Source organism: Halichoeres trimaculatus, unplaced genomic scaffold, assembly GCF_033239565.1.
Source record: "Halichoeres trimaculatus isolate MK-OKI-2021-1 unplaced genomic scaffold, fHalTri1.1 fHalTri1_scaffold_23, whole genome shotgun sequence".
NCBI classification, from domain to species: Eukaryota; Metazoa; Chordata; class Actinopteri; order Labriformes; family Labridae; genus Halichoeres; species Halichoeres trimaculatus.
The window spans coordinates 2,223,908-2,237,478 of NW_027437201.1; the positions used below are offsets into that span (position 1 = coordinate 2,223,908).

At 40.5% G+C, this 13,571-nt stretch overlaps 1 protein-coding gene across 1 annotated transcript; it reads left to right on the top strand.

Annotated features, from left to right (window-relative positions):
- The first annotated feature begins 2,613 nt into the window (after window positions 1-2,613).
- prodh2 (proline dehydrogenase 2) lies at window positions 2,614-12,515 on the top strand. The gene is made up of 10 exons (XM_074663905.1): window positions 2,614-2,838; window positions 2,948-3,138; window positions 5,602-5,728; window positions 9,059-9,130; window positions 9,258-9,338; window positions 9,444-9,587; window positions 9,673-9,839; window positions 11,358-11,468; window positions 12,121-12,209; window positions 12,340-12,515. Exons 1-10 carry the CDS (start codon window positions 2,614-2,616, stop codon window positions 12,513-12,515), a joined length of 1,383 nt encoding a protein of 460 aa, XP_074520006.1.
- The last annotated feature ends 1,056 nt before the right edge of the window (window positions 12,516-13,571 follow it).

The window sequence follows — 13,571 nt, forward strand, 5'->3', positions numbered from 1 at the left end:
CTTGTTGGAAAATCAAACAATCCTAATAACTTCTAGACCCCAGAGATAGAAAAAGATAGAGATCAAGTCATATGCACCCTTTGCTGTGAAAGTGTGGTATGTTACGACATCAAGTCCTGTTAGCAAAGTATACAAAACAGAGCAACACATTCAAAACTTCCTGTACTATTAAAAACTAACTAGGCAAGGGAAGCTAAGCATGGAAAACCATTCAATGACTGTTGATGATTTTATGAAAGAAGTATATATTGGCACTCTGGACGTGAGTGTTATTTAAAGTGGCTTGAGTAATGAAAAAGGTTGCCTACCCCTGATCTACAATGACTTCCTGGTTAATGGGGCAGAGTTTCAGAGTTTGGTGCAGCGCCATAGACACACCCTCTGAGTACAGGACAAGGCCTGATTGGTGATGCTTTATGAAGATGTGACAGACTTTTCTGAGCACAACAAAAGGGAGGAGTTTTTAAGCATGGAGTAAAAACACATGACTTCCTGTTGACATTAGGCAGCACTGTACTTAAAGCTAAAAAGATGAATATAGATGGATTTAGGTTGAGACACTGAACGTGTGAGTTTTGGTCCTGATCCAATGTTGTTCAAGAGAGCTATTAAGGGTCATTCAGTCACAAAAATAGTCAACTTTGGCGGTTGATTGTGGCCACGCCCATTAAGCTAAAAAAAAAAAAAAGACATTGATAAACTTTTATTGTCATTACTGAGTATACTCAAGGCAAGTTTGGAGTTGATTGGAAGAAAACAGTGGGATAATTTTGTTTTAATACATACCCTAACAATCGTCAAAGTCAGACATTTAACTCCAATTTCCAAACGTCCTGACGGGAATTCACTCTGGTCATGAGAGAATTTTTGGGGGTCTAGGCATGATAGTTGTGCTGAAAAACATTTCAAACCTGTAGATTGAAGTAGCCTGAGGGGCTGCATTTTGCTCACCTAGGGAGTGCTCTGGAGTAAGTATCAGCATCAAACACTGGAATCATTTTTTTTTTTTTTACCTTCACTGAATTTGGGGCACGTTTTTATGACTTTAAACATGTTCAAGGCATGTAATTTGGGGTTAAAGTGGCAGGAAAAAGGAAAAGAGGAAGAAAGAGAAGAAAAATCACTAAGGTTTCAAGAGGACCTTCACCAGCCTTTTAAACTGGGGCCTTGATTAAAGCACAAGAAACCCAGATAAGACTTTTTGTTTTTGACCCACTTTTGACCACCATTCCCACTGGAGGCCTCTGGTTAATCTGCTATATGCATCCAAATGTCATGAACCACAGGAGCAGGAAAAAATAGGTGAAGGGCCCAGCTGCAGATTAATTAAAAGTTTTATTTTAACTAAAATAAAAAATCCAAAATTAGGAAACAAAAACCAAAAACACTAGAAATCAACCAGGAATAAGGATGGAACCAGTAGACACGAGATGCCAAACACAAGCCAAGCAACAGGCTACAAATACACAGCAGGATACACAGACAATGAACTGACAGAAGAACTCAAGCAACACAGAGATTATAGACAAGAAAGTAATGGCCAAATCAGAGAGGGGGAACCAAACCAAAAGCACAGGAATACCACAGACAGGGACGAGATGAATCTAAAACACAGAAATGCCAAGAAGAAACATATGACCCACAAATGACATGAACGAAATCAAAACTACACGGAATAAGAACTACGGATCAAAACAGGAAACACACAAGAAGAAGAACTCAGACTAACACAAGAATCACAAAGACTAGCTAAGAAACTCAAGATACACAAGAAAATCCAAAAACTCTGACATACACACAAAACACAAACTCAAAACCAAACCTTCACACCAAACACCAAAATCCAAAAAGTGCTTTAATATACAACAAACGTATTGTTTGGTCGGTGTCAAACACAAGACAACACCTGTCCTATGATACTAAGGGTCAACTTGGTGTTTGCTCAAATTTCAGAGTAGTCACTCATTAACAAGTAAGTAAGTCAAAAGAGGATGAATTCAACTGGTTCACATGAAAAACCGGAGTTGCACCTGCTCCTCTTTTCCTCTTCTCAGAAGTTTGTGAACATAAGGAAAGGCAGGTAAGATTCCTCCTTAACCTTATTTTGATATTTGGTTTGATCGATATTTGATTAAAAAACAAAACAAAAAACAGTTTTCTACTCTACTTAGATGTTGGATTTTGATATATTACGTATGACTCAGTGAACTCACATGACTTCGACTTTTCTAAATTTTCTGTGTGGGTCTAAGTTATTAAGAGTTTAAAACCGCAGTCACCTGCTGAACTATCTAACAGACTAACACGCTGAATGAATGAAAGCATTACTTCCAGAATTTTCTCATGTCATAGAATCCTTTTCATCACAAGTATGACTGATAATATTAAATAGCACTAATTAAAAAACAATGAGGATGGCTTATGACTTGATTCACTTCTTCACATTCATTAGGCTGATACTTTTATTGAAAGCAGCATAAACCATCATGCATGTTATTTTCAAACATGAACTGATATAAATACATGTGTTCAGGTATGATTGTTGTCTGTTTAGTTGCAGAAACTACCTATCTACCTACAAGCTGAGGAAGTAACACACACAACACCCTGACGATGTTGTGCTCTCGTCTGCGTCCCCGTCTCTTTCTTCGACTGCCGCTGAGGACGAGCAGCAGTGCAGCCTGTCGGACAGAGGAGCTGAAACAACCTGACCTCTGTAATCCTCTGGCCTTTGAAGACCCCAAAGCCTTCAGGGTCAAAAGTTTTGGTGAGCTGCTTCGAGCTCTGGGTGTCTTCCACCTGTGCTCCTTCCCCATACTGGTGAACAACTGTGGGAAGGTAAGACTGTATCTCCATGAAGATAAAAAAGGAAAATAAAAGTTGAAAATCTTTTCCTCTTCACTTTTCTGTCTGGTTTTAACTCTCTTCCTCCATTTTTATTTCCCAGCTCATGACGATAGCTCGTACCATTCTGGGGAAGAGAGGGTTCTCTTTGCTGCTGAGGCCCACCGTGTATGCCCAGTTTGTGGCTGGAGAGAACGAGAGCGAGATCTCACAGTCCATGGAGAAGATGGCCCAGCTGGGACTGAGGCCCATGCTAGCTGTGCCCATTGAGGAGGATCTGGGGGAAAGCACTGGGTAGGAGAGTATTAGGACGCCTTCGGCTTGTCTTGTCTTTCAAAGCATGATTACTGAAATACAAGTGAAGACAACCTTCTTTATTGGTCTTTATGGAAAAAACACAGTAAGACCAGAAAATTTACAAATACTCTATGCTTAAGAACAATGGGTGAATTGACATGGATATTTCACAGAAAAATACTTTTCAGACAACCTAAAAAAAACCTCCTGAACCCCATTTCAATATGGCTTTCTGTTAGCTATGTCTGTGAATAGCATGATGCTACTCTGTCCTCTGGTTTTCCCTCTGTTGCTGGGTTAGCACGGCTAGCTCGTCCATCTTACTGGAGACAGATCTTACATTCCCCATAAGCTAGGGTGACCAAGCGTCCTCTTTTGCCCGGACATGTCCACTTTTTACGTCCTGTCCGGGGTGTCCGGGCGGGTTTAATAAATTCACGAAAATGTCCGGTGTTCACTGATTTTCATAGGACCATTACGCACATCCGTTAATTGACCGGCGCTCGCAAACAATACTATCATGCGCATCACTTACCGAGAGGCTGCCTTGTGGGCAGGTCTGCTCAGCGCGTGCACACACACGCATAGAGAGTGAGAGGATCAGAGAGAAGGCGAGAGAGAGAGACATAGACGGAGAGCGGAGAAGACGGGGCTGTTTGGACAGCGGAGCTGTATTGCACGGGAGATGCCTAGGCGTAAGTGCAGCTTCACAGATGAACTGCAAAAAAAAATTTCCGACATACCGTCCCGATCGGGACAAGTGGGAGGCGGAGTGAACCGTGTGCAAAGCTGGCACATATGTCTCAGTGTCCAATAAAGGTGCTGGAGATCTCAAAGCTCACATGGACACCGAAAAACATGACATGACAATGGCATTTCATACTGTAAAACACCACAACAGCTACACGTCCATGGATTGCACCAGTGCCTTGCTAAAAAAAGACATTTCCTGACTCTGACGTTGCTAAAAAGTTTAGGAGTGCTGGCACCAATGCCTGGTACCTGGCAATCGGTACCAGTGCTCAACGGTACAAATTTTCTGTACTTTTTTGTAGTTATGTGGTAAATAATATCAATTTCTTTAACAATGTTATATATATTTTTTTCAGTTTAACATATATATCCTTCAGTATATACCCTTGCAATGCTGTGTTCATGTCCATCATGGAAAATCGACTATTCTTTCACTTCCTCACAGTCACAAGGATGTGTTCAGGTACCCAAACGTGGTACCTTTTGATTTTACATGAATCGGTACTCGGTACTTTTGACAGAAGTCGGTCGGTACCTTTTGAAGTACCTGATTCAGTACCCATCTCTAGGTGTAATAGCCCCCCATTCTGTTGAAGTCACTCATGAAGCACTCAAAAAAAAAAACAGTACTGTGGTGTTTCCACAGACGGGAGTAACCACGGGGCAGTGAAAATATTAAGAATATAAGAAGCCTGTCTGAATTTGTGCCTTGAGGCCAGTGCCGTTGTCCTCTTTTTTGGAAATCAAAATATGGTCACCCTACCATAAGCATGGATGGATGGACAGGTCGATGTCTTCCCTTTTTAGCTCACACCGCAGCACCAGCACCTCTTCCTCACCTCCTTCTCCTCACCTTGCAGGGAACTTTGGACCTAGCACCAGTTAGCACCAAAATGCTACAGGCTGCAAATAGCTGAAATCAAGCATGTACACAAGATTTCTGGATCTCGCAGAGGAACAAAAAAAGTAAAAACAGAACAGCAGACATAACCAGTTTGGTGTCCATGTCGGACAAATGAGACATAAAAAGTAGGGACAGGCTCCAAATACAAAGAGAACTAAAAGGAGAAGGAAAGGGTAGGAAAACAACAACAAAGAAGCTGCCACTAGCAATAGTTATTCATTTATTTATAGCTTATGATTTACTGTATTGACCCACATATAGGACAGCCCTGATTATAAAGGGACCCTCCTCCTTTCCAGACAAATCTTTAGAAAAAGACTCTGATAACCAAAAAAGTACTTTGTTTAAAGAAACTAGTTTTTATCGTCACCTCCTCATTTCTCTTCTCCTGTCCATAGCTCTGGGCTGTGACTGACAGACGACCTCAGCCACTGTGAGGTCACTGTCTTTACAAAAAGCTGGCGCTCTCTGCTGTCATGGTCATGTAGCAACCCTAGACACCTCAACTTGTTACAATGGTTAGACTCTGATTATGAGACAACTCCACTTTTTTCCATTTTATCTTTAACGAAAAAAAAAAAAAAAAAAAAAAAAACGTGTTTTATGTTTGGGTCAATACGGTATTTGTGTTTCCACTAAACTAAAAACAAGATTTTGAAAAAGATAGGATCCTGAAACTGGGTCAGGAGGTCATCAAAGACAGAACTCTGTCATGGTTTGTTTCTGTTCTCTAGCCTGACATTAGCTTTCATTTTACAGAGTTAAAATACATCCAGTCTAATCCTGCTTTCTGTCCTCACAAGAGAGAAGAGATACGACGACAACATGGAGGCCATGCTGGAATGTGTGCGAATGTCTCACAGTAACACCTGGAGCAAAGACCCCATGATGCAGCTGAAGATCACGGCCCTGCTCAGCCCAGAGTTGTGTGTAAGGCCACAAGATTGTATAAGGAGAGCTCAAAATCTATAATAAGTTTGCTGCCCTTTGTGACAATGACACATAATGTAACAACATGCTGAGCCTGTGATTTAAAATAAAATGTAACAAAACCAAATGTAACAACTTTTTGCCAAAAATTTAGCAGCTTGTTACATTTGGGTTAATTATTATTTTTTTATTATTATTATTACATTTCAGACTCAGTACTTTCGTTACATTATTGACCAGTAAGTATGTTTCGGGCCTTATTGACTTTTTTAAAATTACATTTTGGAACTTTGCTACATAATGGTTTGTGGTAACATAATGGGTCATTGTTATATAAAGGGTCATTTTTAGGTTTTGGTTGTTGTTTTATTATGGGTCTTTGTTACATTTTGGGTTGTTGTATCATAATGGGTCATTTTTACATTTTTGGTTATTGTTACATTATGGGTTGTTGTTACATTTTGGGTCGTTGTTACACATTGGGTTGTTGTTACATTTTTGGGTTGTTGTTACATTTTGGGGTTGTTACATTTTGGGTCTTTGTTTCATTTTTGGTTGTTGTTACATTTTGGGTTGTTGTTACATTTTGGGCTGTTGTTACATTTAGGGTTGTTGTTGCATTATGGGTCATTGAAACATTTTAGGTCACTGTTACATTTTGGGTAACTGTTACTTTTTTGGTTGTTGCCACATCATGGGTTGTTACATTATGGGTCATTGTTACTAATGGGTCATTTTTACATTTTGGTTTGTTGTTACATTTTGGGTTCTCTGTTACATTTTGCGTTGTTACATTTTGGGTTGTTACATTTTGGGTTGTTACATTTTGGGTCATTTTTACATTATGGGTCAATGTAACATTTTGGGTCACTGTTACATTTTGGGCTGCTGTTGCATTTTGGGTCACTGTTACATTTTTGGTGGTTTCTATATCATGAGTTTGTTTTTACATCATGGGTCATTGCTACGTAATGGGTCATTTTTACATTTTGGTTTGTTGTAACATTTTGGGTTTTTCTTACATTTACGGTTGTTGTTACATTTGGGTCTTTTTTACATTTTGGGTTGTCGTTACATTTTGGGTCGTTGTCACATTATGGGTCATTTTGACATTATGGGTCATTGTAACATTTTAGGTCACTTACATTTTGGGTCACTGTTACATTTTTGGTTGTTGCCACATCATGGGTTGTTACATTATGGGTCGTTGTTACTAATGGGTCAGTTTTACATTTTGGTTTGTTGTTACATTTTGGGTTTTCTGTTACATTTTGCGTTGTTGTTACATTTTGGGTTGTTACATTTTGGGTCATTTTTACATTATGGGTCAATGTAACACTCATTTTTGGTGGTTTCTACATCATGGGTTTGTTTTTACATCATGGGTCATGGCTACGTAATGGGTCATTTTTACATTTTGGTTTGTTGTAACATTTTGGGTTTTTCTTACATTTACGGTTATTGTTACATTTGGGTCTTTTTTACATTTTGGGTTGTCGTTACATTTTGGGTCGTTATTACATTATAGGTTGTTGTTACATTATTGGTTGTTGTTACATTTTTGGTCGTTGTTACATTTTCGGGTTTTTTTTTATACTATGGTTCATTTTTACATCCTGGGTCTTTGTTACATTATAGGTTGTTGTTACATTTTGGGTCATTGTTACATCATGGGCCAATGTTACATTTTGGTTTGTTGTTACATTTTGGGCTCTTACAAGCCCTGTGACCATATCGGTATTCTCTGTGATTAGCCTGAAGTGACTAAAGTCAGGCATGAGCATGGAGTAGGATAGTAGTAGGATTATGTTCCTATAGGTTATTCAAATTGGGTTAAAAGCTAGTTTAAAGACTAGTTAATTCAAGTAAAAGGACACTTTCACTGACAGGATAAGATCCTATTGCATTGTTTAACAGACACATACTGTAGATCAGCCTTTTATTTACAAATAGCTCAGAGGACAGCTAGCAGCACTCATTTGTCACTTATAGCTAATACGCCCTAATTAAACATGGCATTGTGACACTGTGGGGCAACTGTGGCTCAGTGGTAGAGGTAGTCATCTCTCTCAGAGGGTTGGCGTTTGATCCCCGGTACAGCTATTCACATGTTGAAGTGTAAGGTGAGTAATCTCACCCTGTTACTGGTGTGTGAATGGGATTAGCAAACACTGAAGGGGTCTTTACCCAGCAGACTCTGTTACCAGTGTGTGGATGTAGTGTTAACTGAATGTGGCTAAGATAGGATTTTACATAATGGTCTCAACAACCTCTGGGAGTTGTCAAACATTAAAAAAAATGTGCAGTAGTGCATTTGTTTATTTATAAATGCCAAAGATCACCATTATGTTTTGTAATAGTTTTAATATCAAACGTGGCAAAGGACTATGGACTCACATTAGATATCTGCCAGGAGTGCACATATGTGGAATTGCAGTTCTTGTGCTAGCAGCACTTTACTCGTCTTTCTGACCACTCAAGGAGCTCCTATGGCTGAAATTCACTAGATGTGCCTATAGTGCATCTCTGCTGTGTCACACCAGACAGATCAGATAGGTTTCCATTCAAGGCAATGTCTCAACTCACACTGGATCTGATCTGTTGCATAAGCTCAGCCTAGGGAAGATTGAGCGAGACAGGAAGTTGTGACCTGAAACTACCTAAAATACTCAGTGACTTTCAAAATGAAACAGACTGTGTCAAAATCAGTTTGTATTTATCTTGACTACGACGACAAATGGACATAATGAGTGGAGTCAGACTAGGAGTCAACAGGTTTGAGGTTTTACAGCCCAACATGAATGAAGAGAGACTTATCAATGGAGAGGAAAACGTGGGAACTTCTCAGTCTGTGACTCCAGCTGTCTGTCAGTCATACAGCTTGTTGGACTGACTGCTAGTCACAGCATGCTGTTGTTCCTGGAAAGAGATGTTCAGCAGTCCATGCCTTTCCTCATTACACTTGATTTTGAATGCTGTAAATTCAATGCCACAATATAACAGGAATGAGGAAAATTAACTATGAGAGGAAGCTTTAACAAACAGAATAGTTTTACATACAGAACAGCTTTTACATACTGGAAATAAAAGGTGTTACATTCACTGGTTTTGAGGTCATAAGTTGACTGCATCACTTTCGGTGAGGAGTAGCTCAGGTAGGTTAAAACATCATGGGGAGAAAAAGATAAGAGCACATGCTTCAGTGTTTGTTGTCAGCAGCTGCTCCAGGTTGATCTTAGAGTGAATGTTTCCCAGAGTCAGCTCTCCTTTGGTTCAGAGTGGGCTCTGTGTCTTTCTCAGCACTGATAACTCTGTGTTGTTTACATCAAGGTCAAACTTACAACCCTCACCACACAACAACCATATGACCTGAATCTGCTTGTTCGAGCCATGGATGGAGAGGTACTATAACCATGGCTTTATAAAACATATAACCAGACATTTTTAAAGCTGTCTCTTTTTCATTTTCAATTCACGCACAGATGACTCATCTAATTAACCTTTGACCTGTCTAAACTCCCTCTTTCAGCAAATCAAATTTCCTGGTTTAGATGACAGTGAAGTTGCCCATTTCCTCTGTGGACTGCGACGACTCAGCAAAATAGCAGAGGTAATGATGTGAAGCATCGTGGGATTTTACGGCCATGATGAAGTTTCCAGAAAACATGAATCATTATTATTCCACATATTTGATGAGTTATTTGTTTTATATCAGACAAGTGTGAACAAAGTCCGAGTCCTTGTGGATGCAGAGTACACCTACATGAACCCTGCCCTGTCACTCGTCACCATGGCCATGATGAAGAAGTTTAACAAAGACGGTGTCTGGATTTGGAACACGTATCAGTGCTATCTGAAGGTAAATATGAAACAAACTTTACAGAAATGTCTTAAACACAGGAATATTTGACATTAATAAATGACCTCAGTTTCCCATCTTCCAGGAATCACAGTCTCTCCTGCAGGAAGCTCTACGTCTGTCCAAGGAGGAGGGTTTCTGTCTGGGAGTGAAGCTGGTGCGTGGGGCCTACATGGACAAAGAGAGGAAACTGGCAGAGAAAGAGGGGCGTCAGGACCCCATCCACAGGTCCTGGGAGGACACCAACGCCAGGTCGGTGAGCAGTAGATAGACAGGCAAATGAATCTCTACATGCAGGACTACAAGGAACAAAGTTTAACCACATGTCTGAGATTAATTTCAATGATAAAACAGTATTTATTCTGAGCCTTGTTTTTTTAATCAAATCTACCACTGCACTAGTTTTGTTATGGAATTAAATCTGTTAAATATATACCACTGGTCAAAAATTTTATAACACAACATTTTTCTTTCTTTTTTAATTGAAATTCAAGCAGTTCAAGTCCAATGAATACCTTAAAATAGTGCAAAGATAAGTGTTGAAATGCCACAGGTAAAAACAAAAAGGGTTAAATAAAACTGAAAAATGATGTGCATTTCAGTATTAAACAAAAAGGCATCTTTGAAGCAACGTTACCAATTTAAAGCTCTTCTACACCAATGGAGCTGGACCAAGGCAAACTGGAGGGAACTCTGGTTTCCCACGCTGGTGCGGACTTTTCATGCAGGTGTGAATAGACACAAACGAACCCTGGTGCGGACCAAACAACCGGACCCAGACCCTCTTTTTGAGGTGGTCTCGGTCCGCTTTCAAACGAACTCTGTTGCGGTTTGTGGTTCTCTGGTGCAGGTCTGAATACAAACCAAGGTCCATCCGAACTAACTACAGGATACATGCGCCTTTTGGGCCTATAAAGCCACCGTAACCTAACCGTCTTTGGTTTGTACCTGATCCTCTGTCTTCTGTTTAGCCATGCTGTTATTAGCATGTTGTGGGTCAGGACACACAGAGCATAGCGTCTCCTTGCTGCGCGCATTCGTCTTCTCTGTTCCAAAATTGGAAACTGTGTTGTTAAACCTGCTTTGAAGGAGCTGCTCTTGAAACTGAAAATGATTTAGCAGCTCTAATAAGAGCACAAACACACGTTTACCTCCATTTCAGGTCTGTATTCTGTGTGCTGCCTTTGTCAGTGCTGTCCAATGAGAGCACTGATCATCACACACGTGGATGTGTTTACAGAATATAGTCCACTTGCAAAAAGTACAATCTGAAAACGAACCGCACCAAACGAAAAAAATAAAGTCTGCTTTTGGTCCGGACCAAACAAGTGGACCAAAGGACTTTTCTGGTCTGAATACAGCCTTAGGTTCATCACACAGGATGTTGTCCAGTAGGCCAAGGAAGATGACCCCTCAGTGTGGGACATCAACTTTCAAGCATGGGGGATGAAGCATGGTGGTCTATGGCTGTTTGTCTGGATCCAGGGTTGCTGACTTGTCCAGAGTGAGACCCACACACCCTAAACCAAAACAGCTAGCACAGCATTCTGCAGCGCTATGCAGTAACCCCCTGTATGTGCCGTGTTAGTGAGGGGTCCATCCTGCAGCAGGACAATGACCCAATATTTCTACTCTGAGTTTAGATTATAGCTGTTTTACAACTTTGTTGATTTCTTGAATTTCTACAGTTGTTTTTTTCAGTGCTTTCATTTTTCAGTGAGACAAGATATAGCATTTTCAATTAATAACTACTCTCTGCTTTTGTTGCAGCTATAATGGCTCACTGGATGTGATGCTGAGAGCAATTTCCCAGAAACCAGAGCGCAATAGGATCATAGTGGCCACTCACAATGAGGAGTCGGTGAGAATAGCTGCCAAACGGTTAGTCTTTGAACACACTTTCTGCATTCAGTTCCTTTTCAATGATGTTCAGTTTTCTTTTTAAATATTGGTGACATTATTTTTAGGTTTTGATACCTCTGTCTTTAAAGGTAGGGTCTGCAGGAGTTTTTGTTATAGTTAGTAAACACAACATTCAAACTTTGCTCCTCCTCCTTGGCTCAGTGCCAGCAACAGCACACACCCACAGCCTCCAACTTTTACTACATGAACACTCTCACTAGCCCAGCAACAACCTGTAGCATCACGTTTCTAGGTGGGAGAGACTCAAGGGCCGTGCACCTGACTTAGCATGTTAGCACAAGCCGAGTATTTGACATATACCTGGTTAGCAGAACGCTAACTCGCAGCTGCTCTGATTAGCTTCTTCCACTCACTAATCAACACGCAAAGTCACTTGGGCACTGGGCGCTGTGATTGGCTGATGTAAAGAGGCCTACTCTCCAATACAACCATAATATCAACATTCAGGCAGAGGAGGGAGTTAAGGCAGACACGGACACTGATACACATGTATAGAGGCCCAGAGGAGACAATTGAACATTCTTACAAAAGTTGACTTTTTTTTTTTTTTTTGAAGAAAATCCTGCAGACTCTACCTTCAATGTTGCTAACAATTGTATTTCATTGTCAGGATGGATGAGTTGGGGATCGAGAGAGATGGGGGCTCAGTGTGTTTTGGCCAGCTGCTGGGCATGTGTGATCACGTCTCTCTCACACTGGGTGATTCTTCTCTTTAACTCTGTCTTTATTTAAAAGAAAAAAAATGTTCAGGAATTAAATCTGCATTTTTCCTGAAATGTGGCAGCAGTTGTTCAACTTGTATTTCACAACTCTCTCCTGGGTGCCCCAGCAAAAGAGGGTTACGCCATATACAAGTCAGTGCCATACGGCTCAGTGGATGACACGCTGCCATACCTGGTCCGACGGGCTCAGGAAAACCGCACAGTGCTGCAGGGTATACGCAAAGAGAGAGACCTACTGAGGAAAGAGTTCTACAGGAGACTGAGTCTTCAGGGAGCGAGGTAACAGGCACAGCACAGGGCACTGACGTGAGTACGAAGATCACTAACAGGCCCTTTTGGGCTTCAATCAATCACTGCTTGATAAACCAACAACAGTATTTTAAAACCCTTTCTTTGGCAAACAGGGAGCAGTGTAACCACCTCAGAACTGGACTGATGTGATCCAATCTCTTGGTCTCATTGAGGATGGAAGCAGCAACGGGCTCAACCAGCTGAATCTGATTTCTGCGGGACTCCCTGTAATCCTTGTTATTTGGTTTTTAAATTTGGATCTTGGTCCAGATTTTTGCTTGGTCAGTGGTGGAAAATCAAAGGCCTGATTCATTGAGATTTTGATAGAATTCATTTGGTGAAAACCTTTTTTTACTCTTGAGATCACAGAATAACAAACTAAAATGTGATACCAGTATCGCCAATTTCTAACGTCATTTCAACACATGGAGTTATATTTAAGTCATAACCTGCAGAATACTGATGAATCAAACAGAATGTAAACGAAGTGTTGATGGGTAAAGATGTCGAAATAGAATTTACTGAGTAAGGTGGAGAATCAAATGGACCTGAGAGAAGGAAGAACAACAACCTTATTCGTCAGAGTTCATTTTAGTTGTCATAAAATTAAAGTTTCCTGAGAGCTCTTATCAGGAACTTTGATCCTTGTTTTTTTATCTTGTCATGTACGATCTCATTGCAAAATGAAACACTTTTGCTTAAGTGTTTGAAAACTTTCATGGTACCTGTCTATAACCTGCCTTCCTCTGTGCCCCTGACAGCTCACTTTAAACCAACACGTCACGGCTTTAACCACCTCAGTGCCCACAAGCAACTGTGTCTGTCACAATGTTACACTTTTCCTCTTAATGCCGTCTCTTTGTTTCTATATGATTGAAGCCCTCAACTCCCAAGAGCGTTATTTTCTCCATTGTTCATCATATTTTATTTATCAGCCTGTTTTTTTAAGGCACTCACTCCAGGTTTTCTCCTCTTGAAGAACATAGACTTCATCCTCCATGAGCAGTTTCACGTTTTTTTTGCTGGATAAACAGAAGTATATGGGTTA